Source organism: Hyla sarda, chromosome 2 (assembly GCF_029499605.1).
Source record: "Hyla sarda isolate aHylSar1 chromosome 2, aHylSar1.hap1, whole genome shotgun sequence".
Classification (NCBI taxonomy): Eukaryota; Metazoa; Chordata; class Amphibia; order Anura; family Hylidae; genus Hyla; species Hyla sarda.
Genome location: NC_079190.1, coordinates 486,971,236 through 486,992,429, shown reverse-complemented (window position 1 = coordinate 486,992,429; position 21,194 = coordinate 486,971,236). Strand labels below are relative to the sequence as shown.

The following is a 21,194-nucleotide window of genomic DNA, read 5'->3' as shown; positions in this document are numbered from 1 at the left end:
AACTTCCTATGGAGCATATAGCAGCTGATAAGTGCTGGAAGGATTAAGATTTTTTAAATAGATGTAATTTACCGTTAACTAATCTACTAACTTTATGGCATCAGTTAATTAAAAAATAATGTTTTTCACAGGAGTACCCCTTTAACATTAGCAACCTGTTGGGTATCTCAGAACAAGCTTCTTTTTTTAGAAGGAGAGCCATGGCAGAACACCAAATTTTTGTTTTTGTCACTGGAGGTCAAAGAAGAGAGACTGGTCTAAGGATGTTTGTGCATGTGAAACGAAAGTCACTGGACGAGGAGCGGAAAGGAATGGGGTAGGTAATAGTATTTATTTTTCATTTTTTATTAGCCCACCAGCAATATATAAAAAACATTTTTAAACCTGGAATACTCCTTTAATTCCCAGTCATGCTCCAAGGTTCGAAAATGAGCCAATTATACTTTGTGTACAGCAGGAGAATGGAGTGACCCGGCACTAGCAGGACTAAGGCTGCGATGTCAGTATGATGGAGCTATGGTGGAGTGCTTGTGTAACCCCGTATGGGTGCCAGTATAGGAGGTGCAAAATCTGTATATAGAACGATGCATGAAGTATCAAGGAAAAGAGACTGCACTCAACAATGGCAACGGAGCTTTATTGCAGCATTGCAGGAACAGGTGGATGGAGGGAGGCGGGGGACGTACACCAGGACAGGCTGTTTCACGCCAGACACAGCGCTTCTTCAAGCTGGTATCATACCAGCTTGAAGAAGCGCCGTGTCTGGCGTGAAACAGCCTGTCCTGGTGTATGTCCCCCGCCTCCCTCCATCCACCTGTTCCTGCAATGCTGCAATAAAGCTCTGTTGCCATTGGTGAGTGCAGTCTCTTTTCCTTGATACTTCAATTATACTTTGTAATGACACCTTTCATTTTTGCTCGGAAAGAAAAATAAATATTTGTGAGGTGAAATTGAAAAAAATGCAAATTTGGGGGTTTTCTTTCTTTTCGCCATTCACCTTGTGGTCATACTTACATATTATTTTAATACTTTAGGTCATTCTGATTACACCAATACCAAATTTTTTTACTTTTTTATTTTTTTAAGTTCCTAACCCCTCTAACATTTTTCCCCCCCGTATACTGGGCTCTAAAATGGCTTATAATCCACGGGGGCAACCATGAATGCAGAGTTAAGCACTCCGGCTACCTCCACAGGCGATCCTCCCCACTAGACCACCAGGGATGGTTGTAAGATCCCTTTAGACGACGCTGTCAACTTTGACAGCGGCAATCTAAAAAGTTAATAGCTGGCTGCGGTGATCGACGCATGCCGGGCTATTAGTGGTGGCCCCCGCTACTGAAATCAGCCGGGGGCCTCCAGGTATGGAGCGGGCTTGAGTCAGGAGCCCGCTCTATACACCCTGAGCGCTGGACTGTGAGGTGCATATTGCGTCCAATGCAAGTCTGCACCCGCTCCTGCACCTCACACCAGCATAATAAAAATAAAAAGGGAAGTCGGTTCGGTCCTCCTGCTTGCCCGATACAGGGCCAAATCTATGAAAAATTCACTTGCCCGGCGCCCAGAACTACTTGTCCCGGGTGTCGGGCGATAGGATTTCCACATCCCTGAGGTGGCACCAGAGAGTAAGCTCCCTTACTCCTGAGAAGAGCTACTTTGCATATTGGCCTATAAGGGTATGTTCACACTGCGCAATCCACCCCAGAAATTGTTCCACACAGAGAATTAACATGTTAATTCTTTGTGCGGAATTCCGCGAGCACTGCATAGCTGTCAATGGTGACGGCGCAGTTGCGCACGGTCCTACCACTGAAGTATTTTCAGCGGCGGCTGCTAGACGTAATCTCCGCTCGCAGAATCTAGGCTCGTGATGTCATAGCCCTGTCCCCTCATGACGTCACACCCCCTCTCATAGACTTGCATTGCGGGGGCGGGGCGTGATGTCATGAGGGGGTGGGGCTATGGCTTCACGAGCTCCCGACACTGGCTCCAGCGTTCGGAACAGTTTGTTCCAAACGCTGACCAGCGGAGTACCCCTTTAACTCTTATCACTTCATACTATGCTGTATAGCCTAAAGAACCTTGAACATGTATAGAGCAATAAACGACATGGCAACTGACTACTCAGATGCCTTCACATACAGTATGTTTGGCAATGAGTCTTGTGCTTTTATTCTCTCCGCCTTTTTTTAACCCTTTAAATATTAAAAATTTTAGTCAGACAAAAAAAAACTAAAAAAAAAAACAAAAAAACATGAGAACCAACACTCCACAACAGGGAATAGTTAACCTTTTAGGAAACCTGTCATCACTTTCATGCTGCCTGTATCACAAGTCATCGGGGAGGTCCCTGGTGGCTTCTGCCTTCCCCACCAGCCTCGATTGCCTTTTCCTGTTTCAGTATAAGGAATTATGGAAGATCTATCTAAGGGTATGTGCACACTAACAAATTGGCGCGCAATTTCGCGGGTGGAATTGAGTGTCGGAATTCCACGGTGTGAGCCCCTAACATGGGGTCTTCTGTGGACCCGTTTACACTGCGGAATGTCAGCGGCATTGAACATGTTCATTCTTTGCGCGGAAGTCTGAGTGCCCTGCATTGCCGTCAATGGTAACAGTGCAGGGCCGCGCAGTCCTACTGCCAAAGTATTTCGGTGGAGGCCGCCAGATAGAATCTCCGCTCACGGAATTCTGCAAGTGGAGATTCCGTTCACATTACTTATGTGAACATACCCTAACAAGGCTGGAAGGGTAGACAGAAGCCACCAGACACCACATTGATGACTTGTGGTTCAGTCAACAACAGGAAGACAGGTTTTCTTTAAAGCATAACTCCGATGTTGCTCCAGTGGCAGAGTATATGTTTAAATGTCTGCAGAGGCACGGAAAATAAAAGCATTTTTCTACGTTATGGAACAAACTGATATATAAAAGGTACCATATATGTCTCTTTGCCCTAACATATTTAACAGCGTCAGCAGTTTGGAGCATCTGACAGATATTACATTTTTGGGTAATAGTGCAGATCCTGGACATGCCACCTTTAAAGGGGTACTCCGGGGAACTAAACCCATAGCCCATCCTTTCCCTCTCACCAACTTATGCATTTGTCTAAATATCATTAATTCATTAGCTACATACAGCAGTTTCCCTCTTTCAGCTGTCACTTACAGGCAGGAAATGAGAGAAAAAAGTAATTCTGAAATCCACCTTGTCTTGGTGTAAACCCATCACTGAGACTAGCCCCCACCCTTCAGGATAACACCACCTGATTTCTGTTTGGTCCAGAGCCCTGGCTGTACAGGCACATCTCCCCTCCCTGTGTGAGGAGCTTGTGCGCTGTGAGAGAAAAGCAGTGAAGATTCAGTCACAACTGAGCTCATAGCTACTGTTTTTCTGCTGAAAATCTAATCACTGACTTCTGTTATTCAGAGCAAAGCATGATTTATTGCTGGGGAAAGGATAGTCTGAAAGAAAAGACATGTACAGTGTGTGTGAGCTGCAGTGTAAGCCAGCATACAGATAGTGAAAGCAGTTGACTGGCAGCCAGCTATCATCCAAAGAACACCATACCTACTGTGAAGCATGGGGGTGGAAACATCATGCTTTGGGGCTGCTTTTCTGCAAAGGGACCAGGACGACTGATCCGTGTAAAGGAAATAATGAATGGGGCCATGTATCATGAGATTTTGAGTGAAAACCTCCTTCCATCAGCAAGGGCATTGAAACGTGGCTGGGTTTTTCAGAATGACAATGATCCCTAACACACCACCCGAGCAACAAAGGAGTGGCTTCGTAAGAAGCATTTCAAGGTCCTGGAGTGGCCTAGCCAGTCTCCAGATCACAACCCCAGAGAAAACTTTTTGAAGGAGTTGAAAGTCTGTGTTGCCCAGCGACAACCCCGAAACATCACTGCTCTAGAGGAGATCTGCATGGGGGAATGGTCCAAAATACCAGCAACAGTGTGTGAAAACCTTGTGAAGACTTACAGAAAACGTTTGACCTCTGTTATTGCCAACAAAGGGTATTTAACAAAGTATTGAAATTAACTTTTGTTAATGACCAAATACTTATTTTCCACCATAATTTGCAAATAAATTCTTTAAAAATCAGACAATGGATTTTCCTTCTCATCATGTCTCTCATAGTTGAGGTATACCTATGATGAACATTACAGGCCTCTCTCATCTTTTTAAGTGCCTTGAACAATTGGTGGCTGACTAAGTACTTTTTTGCTCCACTGTATCCAGGTAGTGTGGTAGCTTTGGAGCGTTTTTTCTTTTTATATGTATACTTCCCCCGGAGTACCCCTTTAGGGCCTGTAGTTTAAGTAACATTAAATGTACATGGCCGGGGACTGAACATCAAATCAACACTGGCTTAGCTGTCCAAATCAACCAATCCCAGCACAGGTTCTATTTTCATGGGCTAAATTTTAATTGATTTTACATAGTGTAACACCAAATAATAACAAATAGGCTGGCCAAAGACTACAAATGACAAACAAATTGTTACGCCGAGCTCTCCGGGTCCCTGCTCCTCCCCGGAGTGCTCGCGGCGTCCCTCTCTCTGCAGCGCCCCAGTCAGACCTGCTGACTGGGAGCGCTGCACTGACATTGCCGGCGGGGATGCGATTCGCATAGCGGGACGCGCCCGCTCGCGTATCGCATCCCAAGTCACTCACCTGTCCCGGTCCCCGGCTGTCATGCTCTGGCGCGCGCGGCTCCGCTCTCTAGGGCGCGCGAGCGCCAGCTCTCTGAGATTTAAAGGGCCAGTGCACCAATGATTGGTGCCTGGCCCAATCACCCTAATTAGTTACCACCTGCTCCCTGGCTTTATTACCTCACTTCCCCTGCACTTCCTGGCCGGATCTTGTTGCCATTGTGCCAGTGAAAGCCTTTCCTTGTGTGTTCCTAGCCAGTGTTCCAGACCTCCTGCCGTTGCCCCTGACTACGATCCTTGCTGCCTGCCCTGACCTTCTGCTACGTCCGACCTTGCTCTTGCCTTATCTCTTGTACCATGCCTATCTCAGCAGTCACAGAGGTTGAGCCGTTGCCGGTGGATACGACCTGGTTGCTACCGCCGCTGCAAGACCATCCCGCTTTGCGGCGGGCTCTGGTGAAAACCAGTAGCAACTTAGAACCGGTCCACCGACACGGTCCATGCCAATCCCTCTCTGGCACAGAGGATCCACCTCCAGCCAGCCGAATCGTGACACAAATACTGTGCCTCTTGCGCTGATTTTTAGTGCTTATTTCCCAATGATGTGCTGGCCTCCACAATCGTCAGATCTAACAACCTGCAACTTCTTTCTGTGAGGACTTCATCAAGTGTATCTGCCCTATCTAGTCACAGGATCTGAACGACCTGAGACAACACATCATTGAAACAGTGGAGTCCATATCCGAGGAGATGCAGGCCACATCTGGACTGTCCTGGATTACCGCCTAGACATCTGCCGTCTCAGTAATGGAAATCAATAAACATTTGTAGTGTATAGAGGAATTGCTTTACAGAGGAAGAGTCTCTATGGGAAAAGTGTTGTGAGCATGCTCTTTGACCTGTGCAGAGGACAGTGTGCAGGGAGGAGGGGGGGGGGGGGGGAGTTAGCTGTCCTATATAGAAGGCATATCAATAAACTGCAGTCATTGAACTTGGACTCCCATATTGTTGAGTGGATTAGGCAGTAGCTGAGTAACAGACAACAGAGGGTTGTAGTCAATGGAGAATATTCAGAGCAAGGTCTTGTTACCAGTGGGGACCTCAGGGATCTGTACTGGGACCAGTTTTGTTTAATATCTTCATTAGTGATATTGCAAAAGGTCTTGATGGTAAGATATTGGTCTTCTTGCTGATGACACAAAGTTATGTAACAGGGTTGATGTTCCTGGAGGGATCCGCCAAATGCAAAAGGATTTAGGCAAACTAGAGGAATGGTCACAACTCTGACAACTGAAATTTAAAGGGGGCCCTAATACATATTCTCCCCTATCCAAAGGTCGTCACGCCCCCTCCCATAAACTTGCATTGAGGGGGCGGGGCGTGATGTCACATGGGGGCGAAGTTGTGACATCACGATACTCCAGCCCTGTGGTAGTCACGCTGCACACTCGGAGCCTCCAGCGCTGTTGAGAGCTCACAAAGGTGGGTGCTGAATGACAGATTGCGGGGGTCCCCAGCGGCAGGACCCCTGCAATCAGACATTTTATCCCCTATCCTTTGGATAGGGGATAAGATGTATTGGGGCCGGAGTATCCCTTTAATGTGGATAAGTGCAAGATAATGCACCTGGGGTGTAAAAATAAAGAATATTTGACACAGAATCAGAATATAGAATATTTGACACAGTCCTGACCTCAGTATCTGAGGAGAGGGATTTAGGAGAATCTATTTCAGAAGACTTAAAGGTAAGAAGACAATGTAATAGAGCAGCAGGAATGTAGCAGAATGCTTGGATGTATAGGGAGAGGTATAAGCAGTAGAAAGAGAGAAGTGCTCATGCTGCTGTACAGAACACTGGTGAGACCTCATTTGGAGTATTGTGCGTAGTACTGGAGGCCGTATCTCCAAAAGAATATAGATACTCTAGAGAGAGTTCAGAGAAGATACTAAACTAGTACATGGAGTGCAGGATAAAACTTATCAGCGCAAACTTAACAGGAAAAATTAAAGGACCTTAACATGTATAGCTTGGAAGAAAGAAGAGACAGAGGGGATATGATAGAGACTTTTATATACATAAAGGGAATCAAGGGGCAAACACGGCTGTCACGCCCCCTCCCATAGACTTGCATTGAGGGGACGGGGCGTGACATCACGAGGGGGGGGGGGGGGCTATGACGTCACAAGCTCCCGGCGCCGGCTCCAGCGTTTGGAACAGTTTGTTCCAAACGCTGAGCAGCTTTGTACCCCTTTAAGGATACCTATAATTTTTTTACATTTTTTTTTTTTTTATATTTGATCCTAGTGATTGGACCCCCACACTTGATCACATACCAAGTACCCATAAGAAATGAGGGGAGGATGGCGCTTCTGCCCCTTTGTTTCAACAATCACTGGGGGGGTCTACCTTCCCAAACCTTCACTGATCAACATTTTTGATACCTCAAAAGTTCACACGTACAGTATTCTGCGCAGATTTGTTGCAAATTTTTGCAGGATTTCAGGCTGTATTCAGTCATTCAGTTTACATTGAAATCTACAGCAGAAAATCTGCACAGAATACTGACCATAAAACAATCTTTTTTTTTACCTTTTTTGAAAATCTCACAACTTCCTATATAAACGGAAAACAACAAAACACAAGGACAACAAACACACAGGAGGGTTTTAGCTTTTATAAGAAGGTTTTAATTCTCTATACATGTAGTTGATTGTAAAGGCTGTATTACAGTTGTTAAAGCTGTACGTTTTTATATATTTATATATCTTACATTCATATCCATGACAATACTGAAGTGCGGGTGAACACAGAGCTCCAGTTGGCTCAAGCCTTATAAATGTTTTTGTTTGGGGGGGGGGGGGGGGGACACACATATGAATAGAATAGTGGTGCGGGAGGTGGGAGATTCAGAAATTTAAGAAAAAAATATATTACGGCCATCAGCACAAATTTAAAATTTTGGCTCTATATATATATTTTTTTCTTTTTTTATTCTTTCTCCCTATGCAAGGTAGTAAAAAGTGGACGCTAGTTTTCAAAAAAGAATAATTAATGGGGTGTACGGCACAAGACAGTATTGTAAGCTTCTAAAAAACATGACAACTTCCACAGTCTAGATAAAATGAGGATAATAATAAAGATGTAAACATTGCGATTAATTCCAGGTTAAAATAGTGTATACATTCTTTGTCCTGATCGAAAAGGAACAGCTAAGAAGCCCTATCACTGACCGAGGGGTGGAGGGGTTGGGGGCGGAAGCCCTTTTCATGACCGGATGATGGAGACGAAAAACACTGGTATGTATAATACAATGGACATATAATATCCCTGACAAATGTATACATATATAACATAAAAAATAATAATAATAACATATACATAAAAACAGTACAAATCAGGGATGTATACCATCAGTGACCTGTGCAAAACTGAGGAGTGTGATCAACAAGCACGGTGGAGCCTGTCAATGCTGGAAAACCATTGCACCAGAAAAAATACAATTTCTTTTTATTTTGTTTTGCGGCATTTAAAAAAAAAATAAAAAAAAATAAAAAAAAGTAAAAAAAAAAATCTAAAAGTATGACTAGTCCTTTACGCATATGGTCTAAAATATAATTTAGCAGAATATACCTTCTAAAATAAACTGGGAACGTTTAACTATCTGTAACCTTTTCTACAGTCTTTCAAATAAAAAGGAATATAACACTGGACACAAAATAAAAGACATAAAAGAAAGAAAAAACATTTCATATTTATGGACACAATATTAACAGTACATGCAGCATTCCTCGATAGTGGGTCTTTTTGCAAATCAAAACGGATAATGTATCCACTGAGTGACCGATTACCTCTCGAATTTAGTGAGCAAAGCGTCGTGAAACGTCAGACTAAAATGGACGTATGAAAATGCGATTTAAAAAAAAATTTAGTCAAATGGAGAAAGCCACAAAAGGACCCACTATCCTCTGAGTGTTAATTTTACTTAAGTTTTTTTTTTTTTTTTTTGCTTTTGAGCTTCAGGATCTGCGGATACAACGTAAATGGTCAACATGCATCTAAATGGAAAATGAGGTAAAATTCTGTGCAGCGGTCGTCTAGTCAGAAGGCAGAGGATGATCATGCTGGAAGTCACATGATCAAGGCTGCATCTCCCATCATCCCTCTGGGCAGTGATATGGGGATAGTGGGTCTCTTTGAGGACTTTCAAGCCTGAGTAGGGGGATGGACAACATATGATTCCTAGAAAAAGGAGGAAAACAACACATAAGCAAACAAAAAAAAAAAATCTAAAAAATAAAAAAAAAATAAAAAAAAACACGGTACACTACAATAAATGATGCTGCATGGTGCAAAATAAATTAAAACAAAAAGGCAGCATGCTACACACACAGGGAGTGATGTATGATAACAGGACTACTAAGAAAATGTATCTATCGGTCAAGGTATAATCCCATAGTATATCGCTAGGTTATGCCATCACTAACAGTCCTCCGGGGAATGGAGGGGATATAGCACTGGTCGAGCACTGCAATACCTTTAGGGTACATTCACGCGGGCCGATCTTCTGCAAGTTTTCCACTGCAGAAAAGCTGCAGGTTTAGCCGGGACAGATTTTACTATCGAAAAATTTACTGTGGTTAAAGGGGTACTGCCGTCACGCCCCCTCCCATAGACTTGCACTGAGGGAACAGAGGTCACGAGGGGGCGGGGTCGTGACGTCTTGAGCCCCCGGCGCCGGATTTAAGCGTTCGGAATATTTTGTTCTGAACACTAAGCAGCAGAGTACCCTTTTAAACCCGCAACTTTTACACAATGAAGATCAGCGCGTGTAAAGGTATCCCCTTGCTGTTATTTCTCCTGCAGCAGAACTACTGTACACACGACAATGGAGTCTGCGCAGTCCTAGCGGTGCCCTCAGGATCTCCGGAGGAAATAGAAGCCGGAGATTCCGTGGTGTAAACCCGGCCTACCATGCGGGAAACGGCAACGCACCTCCATTCAAGTGAGTAGGAGCGGCTTCAGATCCCCTGAAACAGTAAGGGGGTCTCAGGTCTGATCATAGAGGTCGGACCATGACGATCATAAAGTGATAGCATAACCTAGCAACATGTCTTCACTTTAGGGGATGGGAATACCCTTATAAAAGGGGTTTCCTAAGGATTAAAGGAACTCTGTCTCCAGTGTCATCTGCACTAACCTGTCGGTACAGACTGGTAGTGCAGGTGACACTGATGACAATGATACTTACCTTGTCCCGTTCCGTGCAGTCGTTGTCCGGTAATCTCCTTCGGTATCTTCAGCTCTGGGACCGGCTTGAAGTATGGGCGGAGCTGTGATGTCACCTAGTAGCAGAACCCAGCAGAGAACAGCAGCAGTGACGTCACTAAGCTCCGCCCATGATCCAAGTCAGGCCCGGAGCTGAAGATACCGGAGAACGACTGCACGGAACGGGACAAGGTAAGTACCGTTGTCATCAGTGTCACCTGCACTACCTGTCTGTACTGATAGGTTAGTGCAGGTGACACTGGTGACAGATTTCCTTTAAAGCTCAAAAAGCTGTAAAAATTTACTTTTAAAAATATATTTAACTACAGAGCTCTTCACTGCCGCTGTTTGGTTCTTCTTCCATGTCTGTTCACACATGATACCCACCATTATCAGGTCAATGACATGTCCTGGATAGTGACATCACTAGCGCAGGCGGTTATGTGGCCGCCCACTCACATGTTGTCATCATACTGATGTGTAAACGGAGATGCAGTGAGGGAACCAAACAAATGATACTAAAATAATACACTTCTTAAAGAGGTACTGCAGTTAATAAAAACTTATCACTACCACAGGATAGGGGGTAAGTGTCTCATTGCAGTGGGTTCTCCCCCCCCCCCCCCAAATCTCCAGTACGGCCCCCATTTTCTGAGACAAACTGGTCTCGACAGTGACAGTCCGCTCAGTCAATCACTGGCCGCAGCAATGTCTCGTCTCAGCCAGGGATTGGCTAAGTGGGCTGTAACCAGTTTGGCTAAGAAGGTGGGTGCTAGAGCGCTCAGCGGGAAGAGATGGGCCCCCATCCTAGAGTTGGTGGGGGGGACCCAGCGACTGTACCCCTGTGATCAGACACTCCTTCCCACAGGATAGGGGAAAAGTATTTAAAGGGGTACTCCACTGTTTAACATTTTCTTTAACTTTCTGTCACCAGTTGATTTAAAACAGATTTGTAAATTACTTCTATTAAAAAAAAAAATCACAATCCTTCCAGTACTTATCAGCTGCTGTATACTACACAGGAAGTTCTTTTCTTTTTGAATTTCCTTCCACGTCAGGAGCTGTTCCTTCCACGTCAAAAGAGGTTTGCTATGGGGATTTGGACAGTTCCTGACGTGGACAGAGGTGTCAACAGAGAGCACTGTGGTCATACAGAAAGGAAATTGAAAAAGAAAAGAATTCCTGTGTATTATACAGCAGCAGGATTGGGATTTTTTTAATAGAAGTAATTTGAAAATCTGTTTAACTTTCTGTCGCCAGTTGATTTTAAAAGGAGAACTCCAGCACAACATAACCTTTGGATAGGGGATAAGTTATAGATTGCGGGGGGGGTATGAGCGCTGGGGCCCCCCGGGATCTCCTGGATGGGGCCGTGGCAGTCTGCAGGAAGTGCAGTTTCGTCCCCAGCAGGAAGCCCCCACCATGTATCTCTATGGGGTACATGGAGGGGTCGTGTCAGCTGCCGCATCATGCGGGGACGGAACACCCCCTTTCCAGCATACTACCACGGCCCCGTCCAGGAGATCCCGGGGGACCCCAGCGCTCGGATCCCCCGCGATCTATAACTTATCCTTCGGATAGGGGATAAGTTATATTGCACTACAGAAAAGAAATTTTTTTTCCAGTGGATTACCCCTTTAATAACCAGATTAACCCTTTCATATACTTAGACATAGAGATGTCACAAGTTTTGATCGGTCAAGGTGGAATAGCACATGGCTGAGCACTTGTTCTCCCCTCCACTTCTTTGCTGCAGGAGGCAGCTCTATAGTCTTTCCACATAACCTGTCTCTTGCAGTGATGACAGAGGCAGGATGAGAAGCACTTAGCACAGTGTTCCCCAACTAGGGTGCCTCCAGCTGTTGCAAAACTACAACTCCCGGCATGCCCGGACAGCCAACGGCTGTCCGGGCATGCTGGGAGTTGTAGTTTTGCAACAGCTGGAGGCACCCTAGTTGGGGAACACTGATTTAGCTAGAACGAGCAGGGAGAAGCATTCTGCTATCGGCGAAGGTCTCAACCCCAAGATCTCGACAATCAAAACTTTTGTGGCAGTATAACTAGGCAGGTCTATATTTAGTATTACCCAGGTTTCTCAGAAAAAATTAAAAAATTGGTCCTAATGTCACCCTAAATTTTTTTTCTATCTGTCAAGTGCATATTGGGTGCAGTGTCTTTGTGGCCAGAATATGTGGGGACTCGGGGACACCCCCAGTTCTGTATTCCTATGGGGCTTCACTTGAGCATCTATTAGACTGCAGATCAAATCCCCATGCAAAGTTTTCTGTGCCTGATTCTGCAGCCCTACTGACAGGAGCTGCCGCATGTCTGTATCCATGGAGACACATTGGTCTGCATAGGTGCCGTATAAACAAAATTATTTAAATCAAGCATTATAAGCAAAGTCTTTTTTTTTACTTACATTTAAGATGCATTAGGGTAATAAAAAAAATGTTTGCAAAACTCAATATATTCCTTGTTCGTTAAAAAGTAACCTGTCACCAAATAAACTTTTCTAAACTAACTCAGGCTATGTTCCCTAACTACTCCTAACACTCCTCCCACCCTTTAAAAAGCTGTGTATCGTACCATTCTTCTTGCTCACATGCAATCTCCCAGCAGGGAGCAGCAGTGTAATCTCCCAGTAGGAGAAAGTAGGCATTTCCCAGCAGGCATGACATCACTGAAGCCTGCTGGGGACCACTTCCGCCCTCACATCGTTGCAGTGCTGTGATGAATAGAAGACCTCAAGCTCTGTGCAGCTATCAGTGAGGCTCTGTGCATGTTTCAGTGAGGCTCTGTGCAACTGTCAATCAAGCTTAAAGCAACACTCAACACTTCCCGAGTTTGGTCTCCTGCCAGGCCGGGAAGAGACCAAACTCACTGTATTAATTTGTGTCAGGGAACAGTACAGAGCCACCTAGTGGCCGTTTTTTCTATTACATTTTAAACATATATATGTTGATAATTTTAAAAGCAAGTGAATAGGAAAGTGTCTGCTAAGGAGCTGCTAACAAGGAACACTATATTAAAAAGTTTTATTTGGTGACAGGTACTCTTTAACAGCATGGAATCTATGGGTGTAATAAGGAAAGTGGCAGGCAAAGTGTCCAGGCCTTAGCCATTAAACACAATTCAGTGGGGACCACACCCCTGCACCACTGCCGATCAGCTGACTTAAACGGGCCTCTATATTACTAAGGCTAGGTTCACATCACGATTTAACCATCCGATTATCGGACCGTAAAATCAGATGAAATCGTATTGCAAAAAATCGTATACAATCGTATGTAAAAATATCTTTGCTATCCGATTTAAAATCGTATCCAAAAATCGTACAGATGAAAATTCCATCCGATTTTCAATAAAAATCTGATCCTGTTTTTAAAATGAATAGGTATGCCAATGGCAATAAAGTTTTATATACTTGAAGTGTATGTGTTTTGAAGTCTACAGCGCATGCGTACAAAAAAAATTGTGTGCGGTTAATCTGATAGAATCGCACAGTCTCACGATTCAATGCGATTTACATAGACATCAATAATAAAAAAATCGAACACGATTTTGATCCGATTTCGAATCTGGACGGAAGAATCGTGGTCAACCACGATTTTACCGCCGATCTTGAATTGTGTAAAATCGGATGCGGATCAAAACTGATGCATTTGTTGACTATCAATAAAGAATGGAAGTCAATGGGTACGACTTGGCGTGTAGATTTGTACGATTGCAACGTTAAAAATCGTGAGAAGAAGTAGGATGGTAAAATCGTGATGTGAATGCACCCTTACCAAGCGCAGCTCTGTACATGGTAAGTGCCTGGTAAGTGAGAGCCTGCAGGGATGCTGGGGATTAAACCCCCACTGATCTGATATTGATGCGCAATTTTAAAGGCAGGCAATGAATATAAAAGTCTGGGGGAAACCACTGATAGGCTGCATTCACATTTCATGTTCGGGCCATGTCCCTGCCGTACCCCTATTCATTTTAATCAGCCGGATGGAGTCAGCTAGTGACTTCGATCAGGTTATTTTTGGATTGTATACGTTTTTGTTGCTGGACTAAAAATCATGAACTCCTGCGGTTTCAGTCCAGCAACAAAAATGGATATGGTCCAAAAATTACCCGACTGGAGTCACTAGCTGACTCCATCCAGCTTATTGAAATTAATGGTGTATGAAGCGCGTCCAGTGGGGATTTGGCTGCCAAATGCTCCAAATGTTATGTGAATTCAGCCTAACCCTGCATCTATGCAACACAGCAAGGAGGGCCCATTGCTATATTTAAAATATTTCTCACATCAGTCCCTTTTTTGGGGGGCATTGCTTATTCAGCATCAGCAATAGAAGTGGAATCTCGGTGGATTGCAAATTCCAAATTTATACCAAATCTCAATTTTGCTAAGAAGTCAAACCATGAATTAGAATTAAAAGGGAAAACAAATGTTTTCAAATCAACTGGTGCCAGAAAGTTATACAGATTTGTAAATTACTTCTATTTAAAACAGAGATGTCAGCAGAGAGCACTGTGGTCACACTGGAAAGGACTTCAAAAATGTCTCTGTAGTATACAGCAGCTGATAAGTACTAGAGGGGTTAAGATTTTTTAATAGAGGTAATTTACAAATCTGTGTAATTTTATGGCACCAGTTGCCGGAGTTCCCCTTTAAACTTCCCCACTTCTCCATAGCTCTGCAGTAGGGCCCAAGAACAATCACATGATGTAATGTGTAAATCTGGAGACTGGACCAATGGACAAAATTCACTTTGAATAAAATCTGAGAGATGGGTAAAAGGCAGCAGTAGGCAAAGCTTTGATGTCTGCAAAGAGCCGCAGAATCCCAGCAATGCTGCATGTCACTTACAAGACGAGAGGCGAGATCTACGGAAAAGACACGCCCTTTAATTCTCTACTTACATTGTTGGCTGGGGTCCATGTCGGTGGTCAGCTTGACATAGTTGGAAGGGAAGAGCCCCACTTGGCCGTTCAGTTCCCCTTTCCACCAGTCCGGATCCTCTTTGCTCAGCACATTGATGACTTGACCTTTGGCGAAAGCCAGCTCGTCGTCGTTCTGCGCGATGTAATCGTACATCCCGATAACCTGGCATGCTGAAAAAGTGACACAGTAAAATTAATCCACCACCTCACCCCATTCATTAGCTGTCATGTAGGGCAGTGTTTTCCAACAAGGGCGCCTCCAGCTGTTGCAAAAGTACAAGTATTGCTAGCCCTTCTACCCTGATGAAGTTCCTGGTGGAGTGAAACATGTTGGCAGGTCACATGTTTGTCTTCTAGTTAGCACTACTACTACTACTACTACTACACCAACATTGTTAAATAGTTATGTTTTGTTCTTTGTAGTATTGCTATAGTCCAGTATTTCCCAACCAATGTGCCTCCAGCTGTTGTGCTTCCAGCCTTCGGCTGTCCGGGCATGCTGGGAGTTCTAGTTTTGCAACAGCTGGAGACACCCTGGTTGGAAAACACTGATGTAGGGGGTTGCCTGATATGATCGACAAAGGTAACAGCAGTGTGATCCTGTGATCGGCTGATCATCAGGGGAGCTTTATAGAATGGCGAAGTTTACCACTTGCGGACCACCTAGGTGGACAATTTATTACCATCCCTGCCTTCTTGGTTACTTATACATGGCTTTCAGTAAGACCCAATACAGTTTTACAGTGTAGTCAAGAGCCTGTATTCCCTCTGGAAATAGAGCGTATTTATCATCCCAAACAAAAAAAAAAGAAATTAGTATAACAAAAAAAAAAAGATGGAATGTTAAAATGTCCCTTATAGTCTCTCATGACCTTATGGTAGTCACAATAAACAAGTACAAAATAATTAAATACAAAGAAAAAAAAGGATGAAGAATGCCACGACAAAAATAAACTACAGCTACAGCCCCGCCCTTGAGGAACCATGCCCTTGAATAAAAATGACCGTACAAGAAAGGGAGGCAGTACTTAAAGGGAACCGGTCATTAGATTTATGCTGCTCAAACAGTGGTGCAGGCAGTGCTATGCAAGGACACTCAATTACTCTCACATGTTCAGGAGTTTCAGTTTAAAAATGCCGCCGGGACCAGGGTAACTAGTCATTGAGGTGGGCACGGTGGGTGCTCTTTGCCACACCAGTACATAGAGACGCGTTTCAGGCCGGTCCCAGGCAGGAAGCAGCCACCGGGACCCGTCCTAATGACTACATTAACCAGGTCCTGGCGGTATTTTTAAACTAGGATTACTCTAAAATGCCAGAACTTATGAGTACTTCATAGTGTCCCGGCATTATGCACCTGCACCAGTGTTATGCTGCCTGTGGTTGCAGCATAAAACTGATGACAGGGTCTCTTTAAAAGGGGTTATCCAGAACTAGAAAACCAAACCTAATTTCTTCCAAGTAACAGCGCAACCTCTGTACCCAGGAAGTATGTGTGGCATTGCAGCTCAGTTCATTTTAAGAGTATGGAGATAAGTAGTAATATTGCACACAACCTGAGGACAGGGGTGGCGCAAATAGCTCTGGTGCTCTATAGCTCTGATATTATAAAAAAATAATAATAAAAAATAAATAAATAACTGAATGAATAGTGATATACATATAAACACTATGAAAGAAAGAAAATGAAAAAAAAAAAATAATATATATATATATATATATATATATATATATATATATATATATATATATATATATCCTAAACTGGATATATAGTGGTTAAAGGGGTTGCCAAGATAAAAAATTAAATATTCGGTGGGTTGAGTTGGTAAATAAAAAATAAAAAAAAAAAACACTCAAGAAATGATAAAATAAAAATTTAAATAAATTAATAATTAATTAATTAATGAGAAGCTCAGCTTTAACCCTCCACCTGAGGATTACGGGATCATACTTACTGGGTGGCACCACTGCTGGTTTAGGTGGCTCTGTCGGTGTAGTCTTATTTGTACCAGGGCTCAGAAGTTTAACATAGTTGGCAGGGAACCACCCAATCTGCCTCTTCTTCCCACGGGCCTGGAGAAAGAAATCACACAAACCAAGAGCCATTTAATATGCAGATAAATCAACTAGTAAATCAGATTTTTAGAGTTCTCTATGACACCATGCTGCTGCATGTCTATAGTCCCTGGAAACTCTAAAAATGAACCCATAATATAGAACTTTTAAACTTAAAAAAAAAGACTCTCCGTTCATCCATAATGCTCACCTGCAGTTCACCTTCCCACCAGCCTCCGGGGTTCTTTTTCCTGATGAGAATGAGCTGGCCAGGTGCCAGTGTCAGCTGTTCTGGGCCTGTGGCCGTATAGGGGGCAATAACCTGGGCGATTTCTAAAGACGAACAGAAGAAGACATTCCTATTTGATTATCATTTTACATATATTTTTGAAATGCAATATTTCCTTTAAGCAAGGGCTACAGGGCACAGGCATGCCTCTAATGTGAACAGGGGTTGTTACCTGACCAACCCAGGGTGCCTCCAGCTGATGCAAAACTACAATTCCCAGCATGCCTGGACAGCCTTCGGCTGTCCGGACATGCTGGGCATTGTAGTTTTGCAACAGCTGGAAGCATCCTGGGTGGGAAACAATGCCCTAATAGCTTTATTGAGCAACTATAATGCAAGGTTGTCTGCCAACAGGGGGAAATCAAGATTGGTGGCGGAGGGGTAATCACAGACAGACAGCTAGACTGATCTATTGCCATAGGTGCAGAGTCCAGCCGGTGGCAACCTAGGATTAGCAGCCTGACTATATATAAATTATATATATATATATATATATATATATATATATATATATATATATAAATAAATAAAACGGGGTATGCCCTGGTCCCAATAAGGAGAATCCGGATAGGTCTAGGGTACCCACTGTGCCCAATCCAAGAACCTGTAATGAAGAAAACACTTAACTAGGTACACATAAAGCAAAGACTGGTCTAGAGCAACCAGACCCATGTCTGCCTCCAACTCTGACTGACTAGCTTAAAGGGGTACTCTGGTGGAAAACTTTTTTTATTTTTTTAAATCAACTGGTGCCAGAAAGTTAAACAGATTTGTAAATTACTTCTATTAAAAAATCTTAATCCTTCCAGTACTAATTAGCTGCTGAATACTACAGAGGAAATTATTTTCTTTTTGGAACACAGAGCTCTCTGCTGACATCATGAGCACAGTGCTCTCTGCTGACATCTCAGTCCATTTTAAGAACCGTCCAGAGTAGGAGAAAATCCCCATAGCAAACGTATGTTGCTCTGGACAGTTCCTAAAATGGACAGAGATGTCAGCAGAGAGCTCTGTGTTCTAAAAAGAAAATAATTTCCTCTGTAGTATTCAGCAGCTAATAAGTACTGGAAGGATTAAGATTTTCTAATAGACATAATTTACAAATCTGTTTAACTTTCTGGCACCAGTTGATTTAAAAAATAAAAATAAAAATGTTTTCCACCGGAGTACTCCTTTAACCCCTTAAGGACTCAGCCCATTTTGGCCTTAAGGACTCAGACAATTTAATTTTTACGTTTTCATTTTTTCCTCCTCGCCTTCTAAAAATCATAACTCTTATATTTTCATCCACAGACTAGTATGAGGGCTTGTTTTTTGCGCGACCAGTTGTCCTTTGTAATGACATAACTCATTATATCATAAAATGTATGGCGCAACAAAAAAACACTATTTTTGTGGGGAAATTAAAACGAAAAACGCAATTTTGCTAATTTTGGAAGGTTTCGTTTTCACGCCGTACAATTTATGGTAAAAATGACATGTGTTCTTTATTCTGAGGGTCAATACGATTAAAATGATACCATTATTACATACTTTTATATTATTGTTGCACTTAAAAAACAATCACAAACTTTTAAACCAAATTAGTACGTTTATAATCCCTTTATTTTGATGACCTCTAACTTTTTTATTTTTCCGTATAAGCGGCGGTATGGGGGCTAATTTTTTTTCCGTTCACGCCGTTCACCGTACGGGATCATTAACATTTTATTTTAATAGTTCGGACATTTACGCACGCGGCGATACCAAATATGTCTCTAAAAAAATTTTTTTACGCTTTTTGGGGGTAAAATAGGAAAAAACGGACGTTTTACTTTTTTATTGGGGGAGGGGATTTTTCACCTTTTTTTTAACTTTTACATTTTTTTACATTTTTTTTTACACTTGAATAGTCCCCATAGGGGACTATTCATAGCAATACCATGATTGCTAATACTGATCTGTTCTATGTATAGGACATAGAACAGATCAGTATTATCGGTCATCTTCTGCTCTGGTCTGCTCGATCACAGACCAGAGCAGGAGACGCCGGGAGCCGCACGGAGGAAGGAGAGGGGACCTCCGTGCGGCGTTCTGAATGATCGGATCCCCGCAGCAGCGCTGCGGGCGATCCGATCATTCATTCAAATCGCGCACTGCCGCAGATGCCGGGATCTGTATTGATCCCGGCACCTGAGGGGTTAATGGCGGACGCCCGCGAGATCGCGGGCGTCGTCCATTGCCGGCGGGTCCCTGGCTGCAATCAGCAGCCGGGATCAGCCGCGCATGACACGGGCATCGCTCCGATGCCCGCGGTTATGCACAGGACGTAAATGTACGTCCTGGTGCGTTAAGTACCACCTCACCAGGACGTACATTTACGTCCTGCGTCCTTAAGGGGTTAATGCCAGTGGGTATACCATCCAAATGAGGTATTCCCATCACACACCTTTAGACATAGGTTGGTGCCAGAAAAGTCTTTTTCTCAAGATGGGACGTGCACTTATTGGGCATTTAAGGTATATTCTGCCATTAAAGGAGAAATCCAGCAAGAATGAACTCATCTCCTATCCACAGGATAAGCAGCTGATCGCGGGGGATCCCAGAACAGGACCAGGCACTTGCTTGATTTCTATGGGAGTAGTGAAAAGACCCGAGTACAGCATTCGGGCATTATCGGCGCTCCCATAGCATTGAATAGAGGGTGTGGCATCTCACGGCAGACGAAATGCTCTCCTCACAGAGAGCTGGGGTCCCATCCCGGAGATCGCAGGGGGGTTCGATGGATAGGGGGATACGTTGATTTTTGCTGAAGTTTTCCTTTAATGTCTGAAATGGGAATAACCCTTTACCTTACGCACCAACCTCTTTTCTACATCAGACACTGTTCATGCACAAATCGCACAAGGTCCTCGAACTATATTATTCACTGGTGCTCAGATGGCATAGGTGAGCCACACATTTCAATGACAAAAATATTTTATGCTTAGAATTTCATTTATTTCTAACAATATTATTTGGCTGCTACAAATATATTATGGGCATTACTCTCTGGGGCCTCCATACACACCTGGCTTCTTTCCGAGGCTTCCTGTTTTCCCTGTAGTCACCATTCCCTTAAAAAACAACACACATTACAATGAAGATGAGGATAGAGGATCTTTCACATAGACATAACTATAAATGACAGGCTGGGAACCACAGAGGTCAGTGTAAATCATCTCCAACCTAGGGGTCACCAAAACTGATCGAGGTATCAGCCCCAATCGGCCAAGTATCAATAAGAGAAATACATTTTTGAAATGGTTTACAGCAGTGTTCCCCAACCTGTTGCAAAACCAAAATTTCTTAAGAAACCCAATCAATATATGTTTGGGTTTACAAGCATGCAGAAAATACTGCAGACCAACAGTATGCATATGTAATGAGACTCTATTTTTTTTATTGTTTACGTCGTTCACCAAATGGGATCAATAACACAATATTTTTGATAGTTCGGACAATTACACATGTGGCGATACCAAATATGTTTCTTAATTATTTATTTTTGTTTATTTTTTGTTTATTTTTTTTTTATACACTTTTTGGGGGTAAAACGGGAAAAAGGGACAACGGTAAGCATCAAACTGATCAGCGTCCCACGCACTACCAGGTAGTACCGCTGGTTAGTGCAGGGGGAGCAAGCTGATCGTTTTCCTTTAAGAAACGATTATGCATAAAAAATTTTAAAAAGGACACATAACTACAAGTTTCTGTGTGTTGAAATAATTCTCAGGAAGATGTTCCAGCAGTACAGTCAATTTATGCAAAGCACAGTTTAAAGTATTTTTACCTCAGAATCTTTAAGTCTGACATAGTTAGAAGGGAAGACGCCAGTTTTATCACCAACAGTGCCCGTCCACCAGTCGCCATCTTTCTTGATGACTACAATCATGTCACCTTGCTGGAAGGTCAGGTCCCCCTGTTCATTGCTCTCATACGTGTACATTGCAATGTATTCTG

General features: G+C 43.3%; 1 protein-coding gene across 6 annotated transcripts in view; it reads right to left on the bottom strand.

The window, feature by feature from the left end:
* ITSN1 (intersectin 1) overlaps positions 1 to 21,194 on the bottom strand; it is a 193,420-nt gene that overhangs the window by 21,073 nt on the left and 151,153 nt on the right. For all 6 annotated transcript variants that reach the window (XM_056559559.1, XM_056559560.1, XM_056559563.1 and 3 more), the window contains 5 exons: positions 21,025 to 21,191; positions 20,263 to 20,308; positions 17,136 to 17,257; positions 16,825 to 16,942; positions 14,846 to 15,037 (listed from right to left, as the gene is read on the bottom strand). In XM_056559559.1, the coding sequence (XP_056415534.1) occupies positions 14,846 to 15,037; positions 16,825 to 16,942; positions 17,136 to 17,257; positions 20,263 to 20,308; positions 21,025 to 21,191 (645 nt within the window). The remainder of the gene's footprint in view (positions 1 to 14,845; positions 15,038 to 16,824; positions 16,943 to 17,135; positions 17,258 to 20,262; positions 20,309 to 21,024; positions 21,192 to 21,194) is intronic.